The 22,905-nt window shown below is 40.8% G+C and overlaps 1 protein-coding gene across 1 annotated transcript; it reads left to right on the forward strand.

Moving 5' to 3' along the window:
• Nucleotides 1-4,384: 4,384 nt before the first annotated feature.
• utp11 (UTP11 small subunit processome component) lies at nucleotides 4,385-7,382 on the forward strand. Its single transcript, XM_026317256.1, has 8 exons — nucleotides 4,385-4,569; nucleotides 4,715-4,776; nucleotides 4,873-4,975; nucleotides 5,126-5,245; nucleotides 6,278-6,371; nucleotides 6,544-6,674; nucleotides 6,885-6,995; nucleotides 7,095-7,382. The coding sequence occupies exons 1-8, from the start codon at nucleotides 4,510-4,512 to the stop codon at nucleotides 7,176-7,178; spliced, it is 765 nt and encodes a 254-aa protein (XP_026173041.1). The 5' UTR covers nucleotides 4,385-4,509; the 3' UTR covers nucleotides 7,179-7,382.
• Nucleotides 7,383-22,905: the final 15,523 nt, after the last annotated feature.

Below are 22,905 nucleotides of genomic sequence, written 5' to 3' on the forward strand. Positions count from 1 at the left end.
AGTGTTGACTATCCTTTTTCTGTCCTGATATTACCAAACAGGACAAAGACCAACCCAGCTGTTAAATTTCACTTCTGTATTCCATAGTCCCCTCTCTTGAAGTTTCACATTTGTCATGACTCACTGAGGGTGACATTTACCCTGCGTGGAGCCGACTGCCATTTCAACATATATGTAAGGACCCTTTCATTCGATCATTTGAGTCATCACTGTTAATCAGTGTGTACCCATATTACAACACAGCACTGTTGACAGAAGCAACACCCCGTAAGATATACAGCATTGTTCTACTGCTTGCCTCTGACTGATATGAGATGTTATATGCTGATACCAAAACTATAGTTACCCAAAGGAATTAGTCTGTGTCCTTTACAAGGAAATTACAAGAATCTAGTCTGAGCAATGGTTTGTTGTAAACACAAAAACAGCTGCAAAATGTTACATATAAAATAAGTGATTAAACACAGATCTTTTTACATAACTGCCTAAACATGTGGCTCTTTCATAGTCTTTCATAGTCCCATGACAACTGAAGTGTGATCTGTACTGGTCTGACCTCTCTCTTACCCACAGCCCCCTAATTACAAATTCTAATTTTACACTCTGAGGTGTGGTCCTGTCAACAAATTAAAGGATAGATGCCTGTCGATTCATCATGGGAGAACTGGCCTGATGATGCTCTCACTGTTTTTTTCTTTGCAAAAAATCTTAAGGGAAATGTTTTTCATGAATATTGCTGTATTTTCATGTGAAAATATTAAAAGTGTAAAGGAGTTAACTAAGCATTTGCTGAGCATTTGTTTTCTAACATTGAGACACAAAATGAAAAAAAAAAATACTGTCAGGATAGAAAGATAATATAAAACATGTCTGTAATACACTGGAATCCACCACAACTGCCTTGTCAACATGGTTCTGCTAGAGTACATCTCTTTCATGACACCACCATAAGGGGCCTTAAGCTGCGTCCTCTGCCCCTCAGGCACTTTACCACTCAGCTCATCTGTTCACGCCACTGAGTGATTCCTAACATTCATTCCTTTTCAGCCACAACCATCTGAAGCTGGCCTTCTGACTTTACCCCTTTATTTCCTCAAAGTTATTGATTCTTGATCTTCTCCCAAATCTTTGCTGTTGTTAAGGACAATTCACACATTAGCAGCAGCCCAATAGTCTACAGAGTTTCTTGTAATACCAGACAATCTCTCCCAGACTCCACTTTACCTCTCCAGTCATTTTTGAGATAACACTTGCATGAATAATTTGCAACTGTGTAACTCTGCCCTTCTTCACAGAGGCATCAATGAAATCGTTGCTCACAATAAACCTGGTCAGGTTCTTTGCTAGGACCCCAAACAAGAGGTTCCACTATACATTAAACTCTGAAAAAGTAGAGGGGAATATTTGGAGGCCAGGATTATTCAAAAATCAGTGGTGGAAGAGGTGATCATTTAGTTAAGTAAAAGTAGCAATAACCAAATGTAAAAATACATGTAAAAGTTATGTATTAAAATGTTTTACTTTACTTTAAGTAAACATACAAAGTGAAAGTCAAAGTACTCATTCTTTAAAAAAATGTCGACTGTAGATTATAAGTAGCAGTTTACTGCTATAGTTGGCCGAGGTGGGAATACTTTATATGCAGGGATGTTAATTTAGTTGTCCCCAATCTAGAGCTTCTCCAGAAGGTAACAAGATGAATATGATGATCGGCTGGGTAGGAAATATAACCACAATGCCAAAAAAGTTGGGATGCTGTGTAAAATTTGCATAAAAACAGAATGCAATGATTTGGAAATCGCATAAACCCATATTTCATTCACAATAGAACATAGAACATTTTATAAGCTTGTGTGTTTGCCTCTGAAATATGGAGGAGTGAAAGTATAGGGCAAAAGAAAACACCTTCTTTAACAGACAGACTTCTCGATACTTGAATCTGTCTGATGTTGTTTTTCTTCCCTTTTATATATTTTAGGAGATGCAACTAAATAATCACACACAGAGAGAAGAACTATTGGAACTGTTGCATTTATAAACTAGGCTGGCCTGGCAGCTCACTGCAAATGAGGACCAACCATAGTCAGGGGAGACATACCAAAGCCCTGAGCTCAGCCCAAGTGCAGCAGTCTTACAGTATGTCAGCAGTGTTATTTTTACAGGGTCATATTAGAAAAATCACACAACTCTGCATCTGCCCCACAAGGGCATTCCACCATTGCTGACCCTGAACAAACCCACAACCTCTTGTCCTCCTTCTCTTGCATCAGCTTGTTACAGGCCCCTGATTTCCAAAGTAGTATTTTCCCCTGCGGTGGCCCACCAGGCATTTCACTTGTAATGATAAATACTCACATGAATTAAACAGCATGGAGCCCAATAAGTCAGAATGCAGACATTTAACCCGTAAATCCTGGCTGCAGTCTGTGTTTGCCTAGTTAAACACATGTTAGTAGGTGGGTGCATCAGTCAGGCCTTGGGCTGAAACCTTCACAGGAATCAGGGTCATTAGCCATCAGACTGATAAACAAGCCGGTGACATAATGTGGAAACACTGATCCCATTCATTGAACTCATCACCCACAAAACATTCTGCATGCCAGGCAAATATCACACATATAAAACAAATTCCTTGTGGTTGGAGGGGGGGATAACAGGATCACATAGAGAAAAAATGGCTGTTTAGTGGAATATCACTCTCTGTCCTACTGGCTTCCTCTGACATTCAATAGGAGTTGGTAGTGTGGGTGAGATTAAAGGACTGGTGCCACTGTGGCTTTCTCTTTGTCTCATCTCTCCCCAAAATATAATGTCAAGAAGTGAATAGTATTTTTCCCCAGAGTAGAGTGGAGTAGAGTGATGACCCGCCAAGTTTCTGCTGCACTTATTTCCTATCAAAATTGAGCAAAAAAAAAAAAAAAACTGCACCAAGGCCATTCATTTGTATTTGAGCAAAAATCATAGTCTAGTTCCACCTGTGGGAAACCAAAAAAATGCCTGAGGTCAAATGAGATGGTTGTAGTTTGTTTCCTGTTTTAGTGCATGTGACTGTTTTAAGAAAAAAATGTTAGAATTTCCTTTAGGTCTATTGGTCTGGACATAACTCTAAACAGAGATCTGTAACCCGAGCAGAAACAAGCAGTAAATGTCCATATTGGAAAAACATAAACTTGTTACCAATTACAGCTAACTCTATGCTCTGGCAAATACAGGCCTTCATTATAATGACCAAAATAATTCAGTGTATCAACAGTGCAGCCAAAACATATTAAGTCAGCGGCACTGTGATGACCCTCACTTGTTTTAGGTCTTTCTTGTGCCAAGCCTGGCTTGTCTTCAGCTTAAGAATGGCAGATGCCAGTTGCATCAGTCTACTAGTTGGACAAATATGATTAATCCCATTTCATTTTTCCAGTTGGCTAGCATGCAACTTTTATTGTCTTGAAAATTCAAAGAATTATTACAGTGCTTTAACCTTAAATGACATAAGGTTATTAGATAAGAAACATTATTACAGTAATGAAGTTGCTCAAATGTTATTATAATTATTATTATAATGATTGTATTTCTATCAATTACCCATTTTCTAATATTATTCATATAATATCAATGGTGGAAAAAGCATCAAGATAATTTAAATGTAAATGCCACAATACAACAATATAAAAATAATCCATTATATGTAAAGATTCTACATTCAGAATCTCATGGCAATGAGAAATTACTAATACATTAAGTTAAAAGTGTTTAATAATTTATATATTCTTAGCCTATATATACTAACTATGCTTCATATTTTGTAAACTCGCCATATGTTTTATTTGTAAAATCTTAATCTGCCAAGTAACTAGGACCATAAATAAAATAAAAGCTAGATGAGTAAATAAGAGCTGTACATGAGTAAAAAACAGCATTTTGAATCTCTTAAATGTACTTTAGGTAACGTAAACTCTGTTTGAGAGCAAAGTACAAATACTTCAAATTGAACTTTATGTACAATACTTGGGTAAATGTACTTAGCAACTTTAACCAGTATATGTACAGTACATTACTAATATTCTCTTTATCAGGGCTGTCTGAAAATGCAAAAGGGTTTTAGTCCCGTCACAAAATACTGAATTTTTAAATCTGTGCAACAGCGCCCCCTTGTGTTTTTAACAAGTGCTTCTTCTACAAACAGCAGAAAAATAAGTATTTCATTTTTATCGAAAACACGACTAATAATGTTTTAGTTCCACTTTAAATAACAAGTGATGACTAAGGGATATTTTATATGAAAATTTTCCCGCCAGACTCATAATATACAACGCACGCGAGTTAAGTTGCGAATCTGCGGTAGGGAAATGAAAACCAGGCCGGTCTGAACCAGACAGGAACCCACGTGTCTCAGTACTGAGGAAGCACCAGACCAGAAGCTGCAGGCAGCTCTTAGTGAATGTAGATGTTACAACGTTGTCTGCTTTGAGTCGACTGTTCAGTTTTTATTCGGCTCCGGGACGTTTTTCCAACATGTCTTCATTCAGGAAAGCGCTGAAATCTCGACAGAGAAACCACCAGGAAAGATCTCAGGTGAGCATTTCAGTGTCTTGTTGGTCAGCTGATATTGTTATGAAGTGCTTAGGTTGGAAATACATGTGATGTTATGGCCCTGTGACACACACAGTGTTCAATACCAGCACTGAGAGTCTTAACTACATGTTTTTGTTTCGAGCAGCCTGGTTTCAGGAAACATTTGGGACTGCTGGAGAAGAAGAAGGACTACAAGCTCCGTGCAGAGTGAGTAGAACCGAGTTCAAACCTGGTTTTATCGTTATAGGCTTTTGGAATAAGGTTTCTAGTAAAAGTCAACTCTGTGTTTTTCTCCTATAATAGTGACTACCACAAGAAACAAAACACTCTCGCCGCGCTGCGAAAGAAAGCGCTGGACAAGAACCCAGATGAGTTTTACTTCAAAATGATCAGCTCTCAGCTGCAGGTAAGATCAGCATCATGGAGAACAAGAGAGCCATACTCATGAGAACATCAGAGCGGAAACAACACAGAACATGCTGCTTTCTGAACATTCTGTCATGCACAGATTAAATATGAATCTTATATATGTCTTGTTTGTTTTGCATGCTGACAGGATGGAGTGCACGTAGCAAAAAAAGCCAAGGAGGAAGTGGAGGTAACAGAAGAACAGAAGAAGGTGATGAGGACGCAGGATATCAAATATATCGAGATGAAAAGGGTTGCAGAAGCTAAGGCAAGTTTTGTTTTCTTTTTCCCAGTAATATGTTATGTCTAAAGAGCCTCTGGTGTTTGACTTTCATAACTCACATCATTTTTAATTCTGGAATAAAACATACAAAAACCTGGATCAATTCTGCATGCTGATGGCTGGGTGATTGGCAACAACACATGTTTTGGAAAAGATTACTGGTGCGTAATTAAGTTCCTGGGCTCTAGTCGTGTTAGATGTATACATCTTGTACACAAAATGTACACTTTTCAACAATGCTGATGCAAATGACATGTGTATGAGCATTTGCAATTGCATTTGTAATCTAATAAAATGTGAAGATTGATTACATGCCTCTCCTGGAACCGAGTCAGCTTTCAGTCTGTTTGGATGTGATTACTACTCAGGACAGTGTGGTCGATTGTCGGTACACCAAAAATATGTGTCGTGCAAATTCTCAAATTGGTCTTGCTGTGCTCAAAAATTAACAGTACAAAGTAAAGAAAAGTTACTATCTGCCAAAGATTTTAGGTCTGATATCAGTTTGACAGCATCATCTTTATTTATATGTGGGCTTAAGGATATTAGGACTTTTTCTGTGGGATTTTTTATTAATGTGTGCTCTTTTTTTTTTTTAAAGCCTCCTATGAACAAGTGTTGCAAATTAGCACTTGTGCTAAAACACTCAAACAATGCATCTGGATTGTCCAATGTTATTGTGATGTTCATATCAAATACATAAATGTAATTTATTATCTCCATAATTTATCCAATAAAAAGCACTGATTTATTTTTAAACTGTAAGACTTCCTGCTTACTATATAGCTTGATCACAGCTCATTAACAAAATTTATAAAAACATATTTTTCAGAATTTTTGAACTCTGAAATGATAATCTCAACATCAACCTCAATAATCTAGTATTGGTTGACCTATAATTTAGACAGGATCAGTTTTACCTAGAGTTATTATTTGTTGTCACATTTCACAAGAGATACCAAATAGGTGTTTTGTTATTGCCTTCTGTAATATTGTGTATTTATCATTTGCTTCCAGAAAATTGAGAGGCTGAAAGGAGAGCTCCATCTTCTGGATGCAGGCAGCAAACAGAAAAACAGTCAAACATTTTTTGTGGAATCCAAAAACGAAGGTAAATATAAACATTTGGCATATAGAAAAGCATATCGAGCGTGGATCATAATTAGAATGGAAAATAAAATTAACTAACATGCACAGACGCCATCATTGTCTGTCTGGTCTGTCACAGTTTTGAGAGTACCTAAAAAAATATAAAGGTTTTAATAATTTTCCTGTCTCTTCAGTGCAGTCGTTTGATCTGGCGGAACACCTCAACACAGCCCCTGAGCTGGTGGATAGAGTGTACAATAGGCCAACTCTGAAAACCCTGGAGACTAAGAGCATTCAGGGAGCTACAAAGCCTCACAGTATGAAGGTCTGTGCTCATAATGAACCTGTTTGTTCACTTACACTGTACCTTTCACTGAGAAACATCTGTATTAAAATGCTAGAGGAGAAATTACTGTTCTGAGCCTTAAAATCCATTTCTTCAGAAATGAGCTGTTCATTGATATTGTGGTGAATTTTTACGGTTCTTTAATTCAACCCAGTGATATTTGTTTTTTCACTGTACCTGCATGTGCAGAAACTGGCCAAGCAGAGGAACCACCAATACAGGATCCTTTCCCAGAGGATTGACAGAGAGAAGAAAATGTTTGTCATCAGCCAGAAGATCCAGACCCGCAAGGACCTGCAGGTGAGGAAGAGATGGTGGTTCTTAATCATAGTGAACGTTGTGGTTCAGGTTTGTCATGAGGGTCTTCATTGCAATTTTTTTGTTTCCTTTGTTTTCCAGGATAAGAACAAAAAAGTCAAGGTAAAAAAGGAGACACCCAATGCTGCAGCTATCTACAAGTTTGAGGCCAAAAGGAAACGCTGAAAATGACTGTAAAAGAAAAATGCCATCATTGCAAAGTGGCACTGACAAAATAATGGACTGATACTCTTTGGAACAACACAACTTTGATCACAGCTGAGACAAGAGATAATAATATTCTTTAACTTGTTGCAGCTATGCAGTTTTGTACATATTTACCTGAGAATTTTAGATTCTTGCCAATAAATATCAGAAGAATTGCAACTTGATGTGAATTCTTGACTTAAATGTCACTTGAGGTTATCTTCTTTTGGGATAGTAGTTTGAAGACTTTACATTTTTATGGCTGTTGACAGAACAAGACAAAAGATTGATTGGTTAAGAAGGCCCCAAGCTGAATTTAGATTTATCATATGGTATGTGGTATGTGCTCCAGCCAGCAGAACTATTAGATTGTAGCAGTAGATTGTATTTTTGTACCAGTAGGTGGCATTCATGTTCTTTCTGATACAAGTTAAAAAAAAAAAAAAAATGCTGGTGGTTGAAGACACTGGAAGTTGCAGTATATAGTATATGACCGATCAATTAGACTTTAAAGTCAAATATTAGTTGTTATTAATTTGTGTCAGGTATCATGATGTGTTCAGTCTAAAGTCTCCCATGTAAGTGAGTGACCTGGAAACTTCAAAGCTCATGGAAGAAAAGCATCCTTCTGATCTGACTTTAAAAACACAACTTTAGTAGCCCTCTGCATCTGACGTGTACATTTCATGTGAGTAAGCTGTTGAATGTTGCATTTAGTAAGCATTCCCAAAACCAGGGCCCTGAAATGGAAGCAGCTAAATGTGCTTACACATTTTTATGGCTAATTAAACTTCTGTGCTTGTCTTGTTCAGTTTGCCTGAATAGCAAGAGGGAGCAGGGATTAGCTCTGATACCTCAGTAAGAAGAGCCCTAGTTTGACTGTCAGTAAGGCCAACTCATTTGTTGATCTTTTGCCATCAACACTTGCCAAGTCCCTGTTCTGACAACTGAAGTTGCATGCTTCAGTTTTTCTGAAAGGCACTGAAGCACCATGTTTGAGGTATAGGAAACATGCTCAAGCCTTTTCTATTTTTGTACTAAATGCACTGTATGTGCATTTATTGAGTAGTACACGTTCATTTCCTCAGGCTTATAGTCTGAAATAGACTGAAGGCCTAGTGATCCACTAACAGCAGATCACAGTGACTCAGACTTGATTGATCACTGTGGTGGCAACAGCTTCATAAACGGGGCCCATCCATCAGCCTCTTCTGGGAGCCACTGGAGGGAAAGAGGGGAGAGAGGGACCCAGGCGGAAATGTCACCAGGCACAATGAGAGGTGGAGGAGCTGCGGGGGTGAGGGGTTGGACCAGAGGCCTTGGCCCAAACACTGCTGACTGGGGCAGAGGTAGGCCAACAACTTTGGATGGGCCAAAACAGTGAAAGAGTGATGGTGGGTGTTCTCTTAGTCTGGCTGCTCTCATTTCAAACCAAACACAGAACTAAGAGCAGGAAATGTGAGTCTCCTAAATACATTAGGAACATTAATGAGGATGTTGTTAAATATATGGATGGACTATATGTATACACATATGGTAAACTTGTAGTATACACATGCGCATGTGTGGATACCACTGAAAGTCGAACAAGCACATGCACAGAAAAGGGCCATTGCTAGACATAAGTGTTGACATGTCAGAACTGTGTTGTACCCAGTGTAAAAGTGATTGATGTCCTTGCCTGTCTCTCTCTCCCTCTATCTTATGCCTTCCTCTAACCCTCCCTGCCATCTGCTACTGCGTCACACTCCTATGAGAGTGTGCGTGTACTGGGACCCTTAGGCCCAGCATCCATAAGCGGTGGGGGTTGAGGTCATTGAGGAAAGCGCAAGGGTCAAAACACTGTGTGCGCAGTTCCGGGACCCCTCTATGACTGTGCAACCCAAGCACAGACAAGCCACTGTTCCTCCTCAAGCCTGCCTTTCATTTCCCCTGGCAATGGGACTCTTACACTGGGGTGCAATGGCAGGGCCCAGGGGTGGGTAGTAGATGACCTTCTGGTTTAAAAGATATAAACAGGCATTTCTCTATTGTCAAAAACGTCATAATTCATTTGACACTCGCACAGGCCATCCTGTCCCTCAATGGCATCTCTGAAGTTAATGACTAGAGGTTTGCTAGCAAATAGTCATTTTTGGATTGGGGGTGTTGGGAAATGGAGTGCTGTATGGTAGTCACACAGCTGCAGGGTATGACATTGACCCCGAACTGTTTAAGAGTAAAAATGTAGCCTGGTTAAAAAGGGGCACCAAAAATGGACCTTTAGTCTCCAAGTTTAGTTATTAGACATATCATGAAAAAAAAATTAACCTCTTTAATAATCATTTTCTTTCACCTCATTGTCTATTTAATACCATATTAATCCATAGTGCCCCCTTTCATATTGTGTGCCATGTGTGGTGGTGGAAGGTTTAAGCATCACCCTATACTTGCTTTGATGTTGAGAGAGGGATGAGGAATGGAGGAAGAGAAAGCTTGTCCCTCAGAGCTTCCCTGAAGGTCTGGATCTCAAAGCCAGACAAAGCCTGGGTAATACACAGGATCTGTGTTGTCAAGTGAGCTCCTTCTCTCAACAATGTTTTGCTGATTTAGCCCACAGTGTTTCTTCAGCTCAAGGGCTTAATGGATAATAATGTCCTCCTATAAGTTCCACAAAGTAAACAGTGTGGTGATAATTGCACCACAGCACCAGACCTAACCTCAAGTTGATGTTATTTAGTTCCAATGGGACAGTAGGTTGTTGGACCACATCCAATAGACTCGTGGATGGATCTTCCTCTGTCTATGTTTTCTACCGGATAAATGCCAACTCTTCCTGTTGGTGGATTCCAGCCACGAACAGCTTCCGCCTTTCTAAAGAGGTTGCCTTGTTCCATCAAGGTTGTTTTTCACCATGCCCCAATCTGTTGGTCTGTGCCCGCAATGTCCCCATGGTAGAGAGCAGATACTGCCTGCTGTGCAGTGTTATTGGCAGCCCACTTCCTTCCTGTTGTCAGGAGTGAGGCAGCAGCTCTGGCGACAGAGTCCCTGGACTCTGAGAGGGTCATCTCCAGCTTCACTTTAGTGTAGTTAAACCCCTCTCAGATGCTAGAGACAGGCAGCCTAAGTGACTGCATGCCTGCTGCACAGGGACCAAGGAACATCTAACCATTTCCTCACATAGGAGCTGATTATTCTTTCCTTTTTGACCTATGTAGTCAGTGGCTGCACAAGGTGGGGTGATTTGGAGTGTTAGCCCACTGCAGTAAGAATCAACAACATTTCATATTTACTGTTTGCAGTAGCAAAAAAAAAAATAACAGAGACAATACTGCTATTCTTCAGTAGAAATGTCCCTAAGCATGAACTGTGCTGTTTCTGGAAAGTGATGTAGCTGTTAAATATTCAAACTGAAATATTATAATGGATAGTTCAACTGTATAGGGGGGAGGTGCTTGAAACCTCACAGAGAAGATATCTAAAAATCAGGGGAAAATAAAAAAAAAAACTAAAACTACGATAAGTAAATGCCTTACTCTGAACTAGAGAACTAACCCTTTAATCTTGCTTTAGCCAACTGTAGGTTATTTTGTTGTTGCATTTTCTTTATTTTATTATTATAAAGTACCAGTTAGTTGCATGGCATTAACACCTCCCCATGTCTTTAAGCTGACACTTGATCCTTGCAAACCTCAAGTGCTTCCACCTCCACCCACCTTATTCACAAATATAGTCCTGCCCTGTGCCAAAGCCAGCTTACAGAGCCAAGGTTAAGGATGGTTAAGGACAATACTAATCGATCCTCCAATTATGGAGAGCAAGAGGTAGGGAGAAGAGAGAGGTAGCCTGGGGTTTGAGTGTTGGGAGGGTGTCTCAGAATGCAAAGGGTGGGGGATGAGAGGTAGTCTTTATCTTTGGATCCCTCTCTCCTTTAACTTGACGCTAGGTGTCATGGGGGTTTTGAAGTAGTGGATAGAGAGGAGGGACAGAAAGGGGGGGGAGGGGAGGCAAGCTCAGGGAAGGGGGGGGGTGTTGTTGGATGGCGTGCAGGCAGGGTCTCTTGCTATGCCAGGGGGAAGACATCTGAAGGAAAATCTTTACAGTCTTGACAGTGCCCCCGATGTGCATGCGTTTTTGTGTATTTGTGTGTGAATATTTGGATATGTGTGTGTATCTTGGCATGTTTGTGTATGTGTGTGTGTAAATGTGTGCTTGAGTTGAATGTCTGGCTCATGCACAGAGGTGGGGATCACAGAGCCCCCTTTTTAAATTGCTGCTAATGAGCCCTGGCTGTTGAGAGGTACTCGAATTGATTAAATTTGCATGGGAGCCTAAATCATGATGGGGGCCTCACTCTTGTGCCCCCACCTCGAGTTGCACACACACATACACAGCACCCCTCATACCCCACCTTCCACCTTCACATCAGACCTGCAGGGGGTATCTCTCTACAGGAGAAAGGGACAGGATAGACCAGGGGAGGGAGGGTGTGCGTGTGTGGTGTTGAACGGGGCGTGGAGCGCACCCATCTGCCCCGGTATTACTGTCAGTCCATCATTCAGGGGAATGCCAAGCACGCGCCTCGGGGACGTGTTCATTACGCTTTAACTACCGGATCTGTCCTTGTCTCGCAGCCTCCCCGTGTCATTGTCTGCCTGAGATTGCGTGTGTGTGTATATTTATGCATGTGTCTGCTTGCATCACAATTGAATGCACCCAGTTCATGGGCATGGGAGGGTGTATGTGTATTTTGAAACTAAGCAATATTCTGGTAATGCACATGCAGGATACTGTATATGGATTTGATACTGTAGGTGTCCATTTTTTTTAAACTCCTGATTAAAGTAATTTCCTGTAATTCTCCTTTTCACTTTATGATAATATTCCCAGTATCTTTTACACACACACTCCTGCCATGCACGTTCTTGTCTCATATTTGTTAGTATGTTGTCTCTCTTATTGTTGCCTCTCTAATGGTAACTAAGTGAGCATGCGTGATGAGAGCTACTTTGTGTGTACACGTGTGCCTCATATCTACAGTGAGGTATTTGAATGAGAGTGTGTGTGTGTGTGTGTGCGTGCGTGCGCTGGTGGGGGACAGTGCTTGTGCGTGGTTAGCCTGGGTGATTGCAGTAATCAGATTGGGGTGTTAATCAGAGTTTGTTCGTCAGTGGCCTGATGAGGGGCGATGAGGGCCGCTGATTGTAATGTGATGCTTCGATCGGTCTCTGACGACTACAGAGACAAACCGCCAAGAGAATCATTATTATACCGTACAAATTTATTTTTTTTTCATTTTTGGAATGCCATGACAGACTGTGTAAACAAACAAGCAAAACACCACAGTTCTATGTACATGGAAGTATGTCACTAGGAACATGCAGACTCAGTTATTAATATGCAGAATGTTTTCATCCCAGTGGACACAATGAAGTACTGTGACACAATGAGTTATATATCACTATTCAGGTGTCAGTATCAACCCTACTGAATAACAAAAACAGGGGGAAGGGATATGTTAGGGTTAGAGGGGAGAAGAGAGAAAGGTTTGGGGGTGGGGACATAGCTGTGACCCCATGGTTTATAGTTCTGTCTTGTCACAGACAGGATCGCATCAGATCCTTTTTTCTCCTCTTTTTTTTTTTTTTTTGCAAGGGGGTGTAGCAAGAACTGACGCTATTATGGCTGCCTCATCAGCCAAGTCCCTACAAGGGCTGATACAAATTAATTAACCTAATTAGGGGCTGTGATTGCGGGTGTGATTATAGGGGCTGGAAGGGGAGGGAGGAAAGGATGAGGCAGAGAGGAATGGTGAAGGGTGCGCTGGCAGCCAGGGCCCAGGCGATGATGAGCCAGGAGGTGTGGGAGAGGAGCCAAGATGCTCTGCATGGATAATGAGAAAAGCCAGCTAGCATTAGCTTTTTCTTCCCCTTTCTCTTTTCAATTCTCCACCTTCTGTTTACTTTTGTTTTTCTGTTTCTTCTAGTTTTTATACATCTGTCACACACCTATCTTATGCTTTAATTTGCTTTTTTTGTGTTTAAGTGATTTCATGCTACTCTGTTATTTGCTGTTTCTCAACTTCTGATGTGCTTTTTTGTGAATTAGGCACATTTTATTAGTTTGCCCAATTTTCCTTGTTTTGTTTTAATGAATCTGACTTTGGCTACAAAATTACTGTACCTGTTGCCGTGTATTCTGTTGTCATTTTCAGGCAGAAGGCCATTGGCCAGCAGGATCCAGCTACTAGACTTTCATTAGGTTTTTTATTTATAATCAAGACCTTTATAGCTAAAAGCTCAGAATATTTCTGACCATACCAAGAAGTGAAGAAGGATGTCAGATTCTTCTAGAAAACCGGAGTCTACATTCAGTTGCTGTTCTGTAGTATGGCACCAGATAGGGTGCAGTGCAAGACTGCCTAATGTTCACTTTAACTGTACTCCTTATAAGAAACAGAAATACCCTCTGGGAACACACACACACACACCCACACACCCACACACACATAAACTCACACAATTTCTCATCCTTTCATATGCTCAGCCAATCCTGGCTCAACACACAGAAGCACACAGTACATGCAAACCCTCCCTTTCAGCCATACTCCAGAGGAGCAATATTTTAATCTCCTTCTATTTGTACTGGAAACAGAACAAAGATTTTCTTCATACCGAAGCAAAATGTGTTTTCTTGTCGGCATCAGCAATTCTAATGTTTCTAATGAGTTGGAAAAGAAGAAGAGCGACTGGAAGTGGTTAGGTATCAGTAAATAAAAAAGAATCAAAAGAAAAGAAAAGAAACACCAGAAGTGGTCTTTTGGGGCTCCTACCTTCCTGAAAGTGCAAGAACCCGTGCCAGAATTGTCCACTAATTGCAATGTCACCTTTGAATGTTGTTGCCGCATCTGTGCCATGGTGGATTGTGGCATTTGATTTCATAGATAGTGCCTTTAGATGCCACTGTCTCTCTCCTGTTCCCACTATCTCTCCTTCCTCTTCTTCTTGCTCACCCTACCTCTAACATTCTGTTTCTGTCTCAGTATCAGTTGCAAGAATGTGATTAGGAAGCCACGAGCAGACAGTGATAGGGAAGTGTTCATATCGCCATTCTAATCTGGAGCCTCAAGGAAAAAAAAAAGGCCCTTCAGCTGCTCTTCCAAGGATTCTACATTGTAAATGACTGCAAGGCTCTTATTCCTAGGTGGAAAATAAGAGGATGCTTTTTGATCAAATATAACAGTTAATATAAGGAAAAACAGAAATTGTGAGATTTACAAAAAAATGCATATTTGACTTTATACAAGAGAGTTAGATAAAAATATATCACTCTAGTGTAAATACTGTTAAAAGCTAGCTGGCAGTTGGCTAGCTTAGCTTAGCATAAAGACTGGAAATGGCGGAATCAGGTAGCATAGCTCACTTTAAATGGGGAAAAAAGAAATCCTCTTTGTTAGTTATGCCATACAAATGTAAAAATGACAAGTTGTATTATTGTGCTTATTATGTTTTTGTTGCCAGGCTCCATGACCTCCTCAGAGACTTTAGGAAGTCACTGCTCCTGGCCAGAAGTGCTCCTGCACATAAAACTTCAACAAGGCACAGACTAAACTAGTGAGCTATAAAGTGCATGAGCAGACAGCATATTCTTTGTTTCACTGTTGGATAGAGCCTGCTTCCTGTTTGTACAGGTAACCTTTTCTTATCTAAACCTCAGAATGTGTATTTAACCTTTAATGAATTAAGATTAAACGGGAATAAAGTTCACACAATTTACTGTAAGAAAGAAAATTCTGCATCAGAATGTAGCCATGTCTAAAAATGCATATATTATTCCAGGTTTGATTTGCATATGAACTAAGTTTTGTTTTGTAATGATATTATAACTTGCTATCATGTGTGTTATTGTGGCACAATTTTTCTGAGGTTGCAGTTTAATTTTTTTAACTGTGTCTTAACCCACCAAAGCCAGTGATGCCTTTGTGTTCCTTTTGAGCAAATGACTGCTTTTCTAAATAGTAAGAATTTGTTATCAAATGTTTTGCAACTATCATTAAAGTGTTTTTGCATTGCTTTGTCCCTGCAACAAATTAGTGATACAACTAATATCACTGCTCTCAACACCTGGGTATACATTTTTCCAGGGAGGAATCCTTCAGCACAGGAAATGTTCCAGAAATGATAAAAAAATGTTTTATTTGGAATTACTAGAAGAATAATTAGCATGTGTCACTACAGCCACATGACTGAACTTAAGAAGTTCCTCTTTCACACAGCTGTATTTTGCTTTATCTTAATGAGGTTTTATAAATGTGGGACTAGTTAAACTTCCTGTACTTATGGTATGTTGCATAAAATTCTTGAATCTGATGACAACTGCTGTAAAACATCTGTATTCCATATGCATCATACAAGGATAGAAGCAATACAAGGTGGGTGATGCTCAGGTTGAGAAAAGGTGTGTGTGTATATGTGTTGAGGGAGAGTGGCCCGATCGATTACTCAGGCCTTTGAGAAGTCCCTGTCTCTTGGCTCCGGTATTCTAGTCACACTGATAAGCATGAGCCCTGTCAGAGGGAAGGTAAATACACCACTTAAGGATTCCTCTCTCATTTTGTAGCCACACTTACGCTTTAATTAAAGCCAGTGAGAGTGAGTGAGTAAGAGAAAGTGATAGCCCTGCAATGAGCTGATGCTATCAGGGGCCAGGCAGGTAGAACCACTGGGAGATGAGGGGCTGAGATCTAGCCTCCGACCAGTCTATGTGTGTGCACAACAGAGAGCAATACAGAACATGTTTAGGGATGTGTGTATGTGCACATGAACGCACACCCTGGGAAAAATGTTTGTTTGTGTGTGCGTATGTGCGAGGCGCTTTACGTTGCTCTCCCAGCTAAACAGCTGTAGCGAGGCTGCTATCAGATATTTATAAGCGGCTCATGAATATGGATGGGCGGTGAGATGGGACTGATGTTTGTCCTCTAAGAGGGGATGAAAGGAGAATGTGCTCCTTTCCCTGAGAGACCCAGTCAGGGCCGCTCTCAGAGTAGAGGATGGGAGCTCTGAATTGGGAGTACATCGGGGATTGGGGTGGGTGCCGGTGGTTTAGCACAGATGGTAAAATTTAATGAAATGTGATTTGGATACTCAAGGCAAAGCATTTCCCTTACGGGTTTCTAAATTAAAAACTTGTAGTGAAGTATTAACACTGTCATCAGTGTAACTGTGAGTTCTTGCTACCTCCCTCCCACATTCTCCATTCAAGATGTTTGCTGAGCTTTAAATTCTGAGATATTTGCATTCTTAATAATAAAATAACATTGTCCTTCTATTAAAAAAAGATAAGAAATTTGACAGTGTTGTTGATCAAGTATAATACTTAATAATTACACTACTAAGATTTTTCAAATTCATAATCATATTTAGGTATACACTGCTCCACTGAGTGTGTCGCACTAAACAATAAGAAACCCAGACGCACACTTTCACATATGTGTCCTATATATAAGGTTAGGTAAAGAAAATGACATCTAAACACAATCATGTCCCTGCTGGCCAATTGGAAATTAAGCATATTTTTGAAACCTCCAGGGAAAAAAAAGTTACATTTCTTTGTCACAGTGAATAACAAAACACGCTTGTCCAAAGTGGCCACAATGATTCCTAGCAGCAAACATTTGGTCAGGGATGTGCATACCTGACCAAATGTCCATAGTAGAGGTCACCACATTGAGAGACAGGATCAGAGGACAGTAAGCATGGGGGCAAGCGGCAGTGATGTACTACAATGTACCTTTCAATGCTAATCACTGAGTCATCTATCAGAGCTAATACATGGGTGCTAAGCAACCTGTACATGCATTAGACCTCCCAATTACCATAATGGGATGTTTTTTAATATGGCTAATAGGCTGGTACGACCTTCCCCATTCACTCAGCAGGCACATGCACACAGCCAATGTGAAATGGACATATTTAGAGACTAAATGACCATTAGGGACTTTTACCTATTATGCGTCTGGAGTTATGCATCTGAAAAGGGCAGAAAATGTGGATGGACAGATGGATAGATGACAAACAGGAACATTCATGAGTAAAAGTCAATAAAATGAGAGGAAAAAGTAGAAATGGTGATGTATGCAGAAGAGAATGGATATTATTGTTGGTTTTGTTCTTTGGTAGTACAAAACACAAAATGGCTATTTTATGGGCCACATTTTGACCAAGCTGCCTTCTTCATATCTGAATGTGCTGGTGTAGGAGTGCCCTGTGGGTACTGCTGTGAAGTACGTCAGTGGGGGCGCAATGTGGTACTATAAGGGCGGATGGGTAGAGGAGGAAAAGGGGCAGAATCTGAAAAATGTGCCTCCGCAACCCCCAGGGGGGGTTAACATTTTGGTTTTCTCTGAGCCTTTCTGATAGTGGACAAATGATCCCAGGAGTCAGACAATAATGTTTTTATGGGACTCTAAATGTTGAGCTCAACAAGGTCATTGTGGGAGTGTAATGGCCAACACGTGGCCAGGCTTGAACTCTAGCAGCCTCGCAGTTGGTCTGGGGGACAAAGGGGAGGAGAGGAGGTGGGAGGAGAGCAGGGACTCACCCCTCTGGGTTTCTCCAACAACTACTCACTTTGTTCTTATGGGAGACTAGAGCCACTCACAACATAAAGTACCTAGATGGCCACACTACATCATGCCAGGCTGGACTGGGTCTTGTAAACTGTGCCAAAGAGATAATGTTTCCCTGCAGCTAATCTGTGCCTGGATGCCCACATCCTGACGTCTAGTGAACAATGACCCCTTCCTGCTTCAAACAAAAATCCTTTTCTTGGTGTCATTTGGGACAAGCTGGACTTTACTGTCTGTTGGTTGCTGTGTGGGTCAGAGCTCAGTGATTTATCTGTTTGTTAGTCAGCATGAAGGACTTTACTGTAGTCTAGCTGTCGACTTCACTGTCAGCAATGAGAGGGGGAGATAGAACCTGACTGTACCTCTGCTTAAACCAAGGCACAGACACATAATATGAAGGAGATTAATATGAAGCCTATCAAGCAGAACTTTAAATTTGTCATTAACCTGTTTAAGACTTACTCATGTGAATATTATTAAAGACTGTAGTTTGGTGTTGACAGTGGTGTTTGGTGGTAGATTTCTTAAGTGCATCTGTTAATTCGTTAATGTGCTTGACTTTACATTCTTAGTTGATGTTGTACTGTAAAGAAAATCTACAGCAGCAAAAGATTTACACTTTTTTTTGGAAGTGTCTTTTCAACACAGTTACGGTTGACTGCCCTTATGTCTTTTGTCATCTGAATATCAGTTACATCATTTCAGGTGAAAATACTAATAAATTCTAAGGTGTAAACAGCCTCTGAGTCACAAAACGTGTTTGACCAAGCATTAACTTCTTAAATTGGCTGAACAGATGTTTAATAGGACAGAGTTCAAAGAGACAGCCTCATCCTTTCACATGGTAAATAGATGGACCTGGTGTGTGTGTTTTCCCCTGCAACCCCAGTTCATGGTCCCTTGAGTGAAGCCGTATGTCTGCTGTTAAAAAGGACCGGACCACCAGGCAGCTAATCAATAGATCAATCATAACCATTTCCACTTCTGATCAATTATGCCATGACGTCCCATCTTTCTCTGTGGCTTTGTTTCAACTGACTGTGCCTTACTTTCTAAAACTATTACTTCATTTGATGTAGAAAAATTACAATTTACTATTATGTTTTTAGTCATATATAAATATTATCTTTAATAGCATTTTACAAGGTACCCTGAAAGACTTGGGTCATAATTAAACCGTAAACAGAATGAAAATTACAGCTACATTTACAGAGGGGAATGATTAAAAGCCAAGAAGAAAGAGCAACAGAAAAAGAGAGAAAGTAGTAAAGAGGGCGCATTGTTTTCAGTCTGCACGCATGATCTTGTCTTTTCGACCATGTTGAATTCCAGCCATTCAGATGACTGGAGTGCGTAGGCCAGGCCTCCAACGCGTTTCCCCATCACCATCACAACAGTTGCCATTCATGAGGCCCTGCTGGCTGTGGGGACATCTGCATCACAACTCTTGTCACCTCAGCCCCCCCCTTCCCTGCTGCACACCGCCCGGCTGAAACACACACACACGTCCATGCACACACTAGATTTTTCAGTTAAATGCCATCAGAGAAAATCAGAAGGGCATCAGAGATGGCTCTTGTCTGAGTACGCCCATGTGTGGTTTTGTGTGAATGGAACCCAAGGGTGGGGAGGTCTCTGATACCATGAAGTGCCAGCGGGGGTGGCACATAGCTTGGCCAGCTCGGGTGTGTCACGATGCCTGGAGAGTTGGGATGGTGACAAACCTAAAGTTTTTGACCAGAACGACCCCCTGGCATTCTACGCAGGCTTGCTACACCACAGTGACGTGGGTGGGCCAGGTGACCTTTGAGCCTATGGAGCTCTCTCATATGTGTCCATTGTATCATGGACTCGGTATCAGTTTCACACATCTACACACTATGGATCATACTGAGTTTCTATACAAAGCTTAGTGTTGAGACTCAATACAAAGTCGCCTGGACACAGCCCAAACTAAAAGTTATTCAGGTGACTGGGAGTTCTATTATCATTTCATAATATGAACAATCAATACACCCAGTAATTCCTGCTCTGATCACTGAAATATGCCACAGTAAAAGTTACTACTCAATATACTGAACTGTCATTCCATTCATGATATTCCCAAACTGGCTCTTCTGGTGGTATTTCACACCACTGGGTACTGGGCGTCAAGACAGAGGTTTGTTGGATAAACATCCAACGCAGAGTAGGAGCACCAAGCATCACTGTTATTGTTACTGCTTAATGCCATGCACCAGCATTGTTGTTTTGCAGCAATCAACACATACATATGAAATAAAGCTGAGAGGCAGTGGGACAATACAAGCTATTGTAACGCCCAACTCAGAGTAGCACAATGGGCCCCACCAGTTTTGACATCGAAGCGAACACTTTGCTTTGCATAACTGTATTCCAGGATGGGAAATAACAGTTTCCACACTAACATGATTGGTCCTCGTTGGGAGTCAGCAGGCATTTGTCATGATCTTACTGGTCTGAATCAATTTGTTGAACATGTTGGCATTTTTTGAATGATGAAGGTTGATGGATGGTGATGAGAGTTCAATGGAGGGAAGGACAAGAGGTGACGGGACGTTTTGGAGTGACTGCAAGGATGTTGTAGTTTGTCTATATGTGCGCTTCACTGTCATTGTATATGTCAGTTTGTGTGTGTGTGTGTGCGCGTGTGTGCGTGTTGTGTGTGTGTGTGTGTGTGTGTGTGTGTGTGCACTTTTAAGGGCAAACGTCGATGACCGTGTCAGGGCTGAGTGATAACCGTGGTCTTTTCAGCACTGCAGGGCGGGTCAGACGAGTGTGATGGATGGTTAGCAGTTTGGCCCCCTTCTTCACGCCTCTCTCCAGCCCAGTGTCTGGAGATCTGGGCTGGGGTGAAGGGCTGAAAGGACTGGGCTGCTGGGTGGTGGGGGTGAACATGTTTGGCCCTTGTTAAACAAAGGTTGTCTGCACTAAATAAAAGCATATTCAATGGTTCTTTCTTGGCTAAAATTTATTTAACAAAACAATCTATATTAACTGCTTTTAATTCTGAATGGATCTGCCACTTATTCAGTAGTGCACCTGGATTTGCTCTTCATCAGTTGAAACTGATGAGGAACATATAAGAAAATCTTTACAGTGTTTTAGAGAAATGTTTGGTTCTGGCTCTATTTTGATTTAACTGGACTTAGAACCTACTAGAACCTACTAACTGATAACACAATGTCTGTATTAAAACAAAAGTATTTGATAATTTTGTTACAACTGATGTGAAAAACATCATATACTTTATACTTTTTTAAAAGATCACATCATGTATTTCATAAATGAATTTACAGACTGTGCTTTAGGGATAATGGAACAATCCAAAAGGATCTTTGTTGTGTAGACTGATGAAGCTTAGGGCTGGGAAAACAGCTGTTCAGCATAAAGCAAATTGGGTAAAGCTACAAATACAGGAGATAAAAGTGGGGATATAAAAAAACATGATACTGCTTTTCATCCAGATGTTTTGGTTGCCATGTGCATTGTACTTTTCTTCATTGAACTCTCATCACCACCTCCTCCCTAACCACCATCTTATCTGCTTTGGTTTCCCTTAATTTTTATCATCCTTCCATGTCTTTTTACATATTCTTTTTCTTTTTGCTGTTCCTATCTACAGTATACTTTCCTGCCTTGTTCATTTTTGCTTTCTTTTGTTGCTCTTCTTTCCTGCTTTTGATTACAAATACTGCCTTTTTCTTCAACTCCTCTCTCCTTCTCATCTCCCTCCCTGCCTTTTTCTTATTTTCTTCTACCTTTCCCTTCTTCATCACACACACAGCAAGTATCATATATATCGTATGTATACAGAGTATGCATTGCAGAAACATGTCTCAAATACTATTAGGCTCTCTGCACGGGTAGTAGTGATACTGAATCTGACATAGCCATTTGTTTCTGACAGTTTGGCTTTCCATGGCTTTCCATGGCCTATGTCTTCCATCTTGTGTTTCAAGCCCATGTGGACTCTGCAGTCTGCTGCTTCAGGCCTATGCAGGCATACAGAGGGACAGACAGCAACCAATACCCCAGAGAGGAGCTACAGTAACCTGCCGTGTGTCTTTTCTCAATCTTCAAACACAAGGGAGACAGAGAGCGGGAGAGAGAAGCAACAAAGGCTCATGTGAAAGAGCACAAGGCCTTCGCACACCCAGGCTCACTAATTGACAGCTGCAGGGAGTGGGAGAGACAAGAAAGCCACCGGACCCCGCTTACATTCAGCTCTAGTACAATCAAATATCTATGCAGAAAACACAGACACATATGCACAAATATATAGCACAAATTTTAAAGAATGTGGATTTTAAAATCTTAAAACCTCACAAGCCATTATTCACCGTCCTTCTGTCGTCACCATACTTGAAGTCCTTTCTCCCTGTATTCACACTCCCGAAGAAACAACTTAACAAAACAACTTCTGCAGACACATATGAGCGTATCTGTTCTTACATGGGTCCAAATACAGAAAGAAAGGCCCCGTTTGCTGCTTTGTCACTGGTTTAGTAAAGGCAAACTAACGGCCTAGAGCCACTATTTAATTGCTTTGCCCATGAGCACGAAAGAGGTGCCACACCAATTAATCTTCCTCTGTGGCAGACAGTCCTACGTCCTATCCCTGCACCCCCTGCAAGGGCCGTCCCACAGGGATGAAGTGGGTGGGGTTGAGTGGGTAGAGAGGCACATGGGAACCCCCTGCCAATAATGGGCATCAAATCCATACCGTCTGTTGTGCTTCACCCTCGTCCCCCCTCAACATCAATAAATGAACACAAGCTGATTCACTGTGCAAAATGCCCATTACACAGCTGTATCATATTTGAACTCAAAAGATAGAAGTTATACAACAAAGAATTTGATATTTGTAATTATTGCTAGCAATAGGGTATATTCAGATTTGTTACTTAAGCAAAGTTGTTTAAAGTCATCAATCGATCTACAGTATCATCTACAAGGAGCAATACAGCCAGTTAAAACTCATCCATTCAAAGTCCCCGCATTCAAAATTTATCTTGCGTAAAAGTACAGAAGTCCTATTTTTTCTTAAAAGAACACAAGGATGTATTTATTATTCAA

Source organism: Mastacembelus armatus, chromosome 16, assembly GCF_900324485.2.
Source record: "Mastacembelus armatus chromosome 16, fMasArm1.2, whole genome shotgun sequence".
Classification (NCBI taxonomy): domain Eukaryota; kingdom Metazoa; phylum Chordata; class Actinopteri; order Synbranchiformes; family Mastacembelidae; genus Mastacembelus; species Mastacembelus armatus.